This window comes from Geospiza fortis, unplaced genomic scaffold (assembly GCF_000277835.1).
Source record: "Geospiza fortis unplaced genomic scaffold, GeoFor_1.0 scaffold494, whole genome shotgun sequence".
Taxonomy (NCBI): Eukaryota; Metazoa; Chordata; class Aves; order Passeriformes; family Thraupidae; genus Geospiza; species Geospiza fortis.
Window position 1 is genome coordinate 197,600 of NW_005054691.1, and position 1,877 is coordinate 199,476.

Genomic DNA, 1,877 nt, shown 5'->3' on the forward strand with positions numbered 1-1,877 from the left:
TGTCCCAAAATCGTGGGATATTGGAGCTTTTTGACCACAAAGCCCTGGAATGGTTTGGGTGGGAGGGGATCCCAAAGCCCATCCAGTGCCACCGTGGGCAGGGACACCTTCCACTGTCCCAGGCTTCTCCAAATTCCAGGGATTTCCCCCAGTCTGGCCGTGGAATGGCTGAAAAAAGGGAAAAGAACACCAAACCCCCATAATGGGAGGGGGGAGTCCCTTGGGTGGAGGGGCTTTCCCAGGAGCTGCTTCCCCTGTTCCAGCTCCAGGTGCTGTTTTCCAGGTGGAACACCTGTACATGCTGGTCTGCCAGACACTGGACTGCATCTCCAAGAAAAAGTGAGTGGGATTTTCCCTTCCCAGGGGGGAAATTTGTCCTGCAGAATCCCTGCCCTGATCCTGGGCCATCCCCACTCCCATCCCTGCCCTGGGAGGTGCATCCCAGCCTTAGGAATGCCATCACAGGCATAACACACAGAACCAGGGCTGGCTCTCCTTCTGGCTCATGGGGATTCAGGAGTCCAACGGGGCCTGAGGGAGCCTTTTCCAAAAGGAAAATCCCTTCGGAATGTGCTGCCAGCTCCTCTGGGCTTTAACGCTGACATGAACGAGAGGGAAAACCCCATTGTTTTTTGGGATTTTCCCACCTGGAGGGGCCACAGCAGGGCTGGAGGGACCCTTTGCCACCATTCCATGGATCCTGAGCCCGTTTTTCCCTAGGAGGGAGAGGCTGCCCACTTCCCTGGGCCCCGACGGCCGCGATGCCGACGCCACCTTCACGGAGAAGGAGGAGGAGGTGAGGCGGGCTCCGAGCTCCCTGTCCTGCTCCAGGGGGGCCCTCGGTGTCCCTGCCAGCTGGGGTGACACTGGGGGGGCTTTCCTGCAGTTCCTGTCCCTGGATGACATCCCAGAAACCAGCCAGGCCAGCGTGGACATGAGGAGGGATCAGCAGCCTGCCGTAAGAGAAACCAGTTGCATTTTATGCCTCCTTTTATTTCTCCTTTCCCTTGATTTACTCTTCTGTTTATCCCTCCTTCCTCCTTTTCTCATTTTTTTTCCTATATTCCCTCTTTTTATCCCTCCTTTTCTCCCTTTTATCCCTGTTTTTATCCCTCCCTTTTCTCTATCCTTTTTCCTCCTTTTCTTCCTTTTATCCCTCTCTTCCCTCTCCTTTTCTTCCTTCCTTTCCCCCTCCTTTTACCTTCTTTTCTTCCTTTTATCCCTCTTTTTATCCCTCCCTTTCTCCCTCCTTTCCTCCCCTCCATGGCACCATTTTCCCAGGTGAATCTTGGGGCCATCCAGCCGGGGTGGTGGCCTTGGGGACAATGACACCTTTCTCGGGCTCTCTGCCACCTCCCCATCCCTTCCCAGGCCGTGAACATCATTCCTCTGACCCCGATGTCCCTGGTGCCCCCGGAAGAGGGGGAGAAGAAGGAAAACCCCCTCCTGAGGTGCCACTCCTGGGATTGTCTTGTGTCCCCTTCCCTGGTGGCATTGTCTCGTGTCCCCTCCCCTGGTGGGATTGTCCTATGTCCCCTCCCCTGGTCCAGTCGGGATCCCTGGGTGGCATTGTCCCGTGTCCCCTCCCCTGCTCCAGTCAGGATCCCTGGGTGCCATTGTCCCGTGTCCCCTCCCCTCTCCAGTCCCTGGGTGCCATTGTCCCGTGTCCCCTCCCCTGCTCCAGCCGGGGTCCCTCAGCACAAACACACAATTCCCGCTGGGATCTGTGGAGGAGCAGGAAGATCCCGGGATGTGTGTGGCCATTTGGGCCAGTCCCGTGCCGCTGGGCCGGCCCAGGGGACGCTGGGGACAGCGTGCTGCCGTGTCCCCGCAGCCGGCGCGGCGAGGGGCTGGCCAGCCGCAGGGAGTTCCGCACG

The 1,877-nt window shown here is 58.3% G+C and overlaps 1 protein-coding gene across 1 annotated transcript in view; it reads left to right on the forward strand.

The window, feature by feature from the left end:
• Positions 1–1,877, forward strand: part of NCAPH2 (non-SMC condensin II complex subunit H2) — a 7,802-nt gene that overhangs the window by 1,866 nt on the left and 4,059 nt on the right. The window contains exons 3-7 of the mRNA XM_031065167.1: positions 284–339; positions 721–796; positions 887–958; positions 1,372–1,451; positions 1,835–1,872. Coding sequence (XP_030921027.1) covers positions 284–339; positions 721–796; positions 887–958; positions 1,372–1,451; positions 1,835–1,872 — 322 coding nt within the window. The remainder of the gene's footprint in view (positions 1–283; positions 340–720; positions 797–886; positions 959–1,371; positions 1,452–1,834; positions 1,873–1,877) is intronic.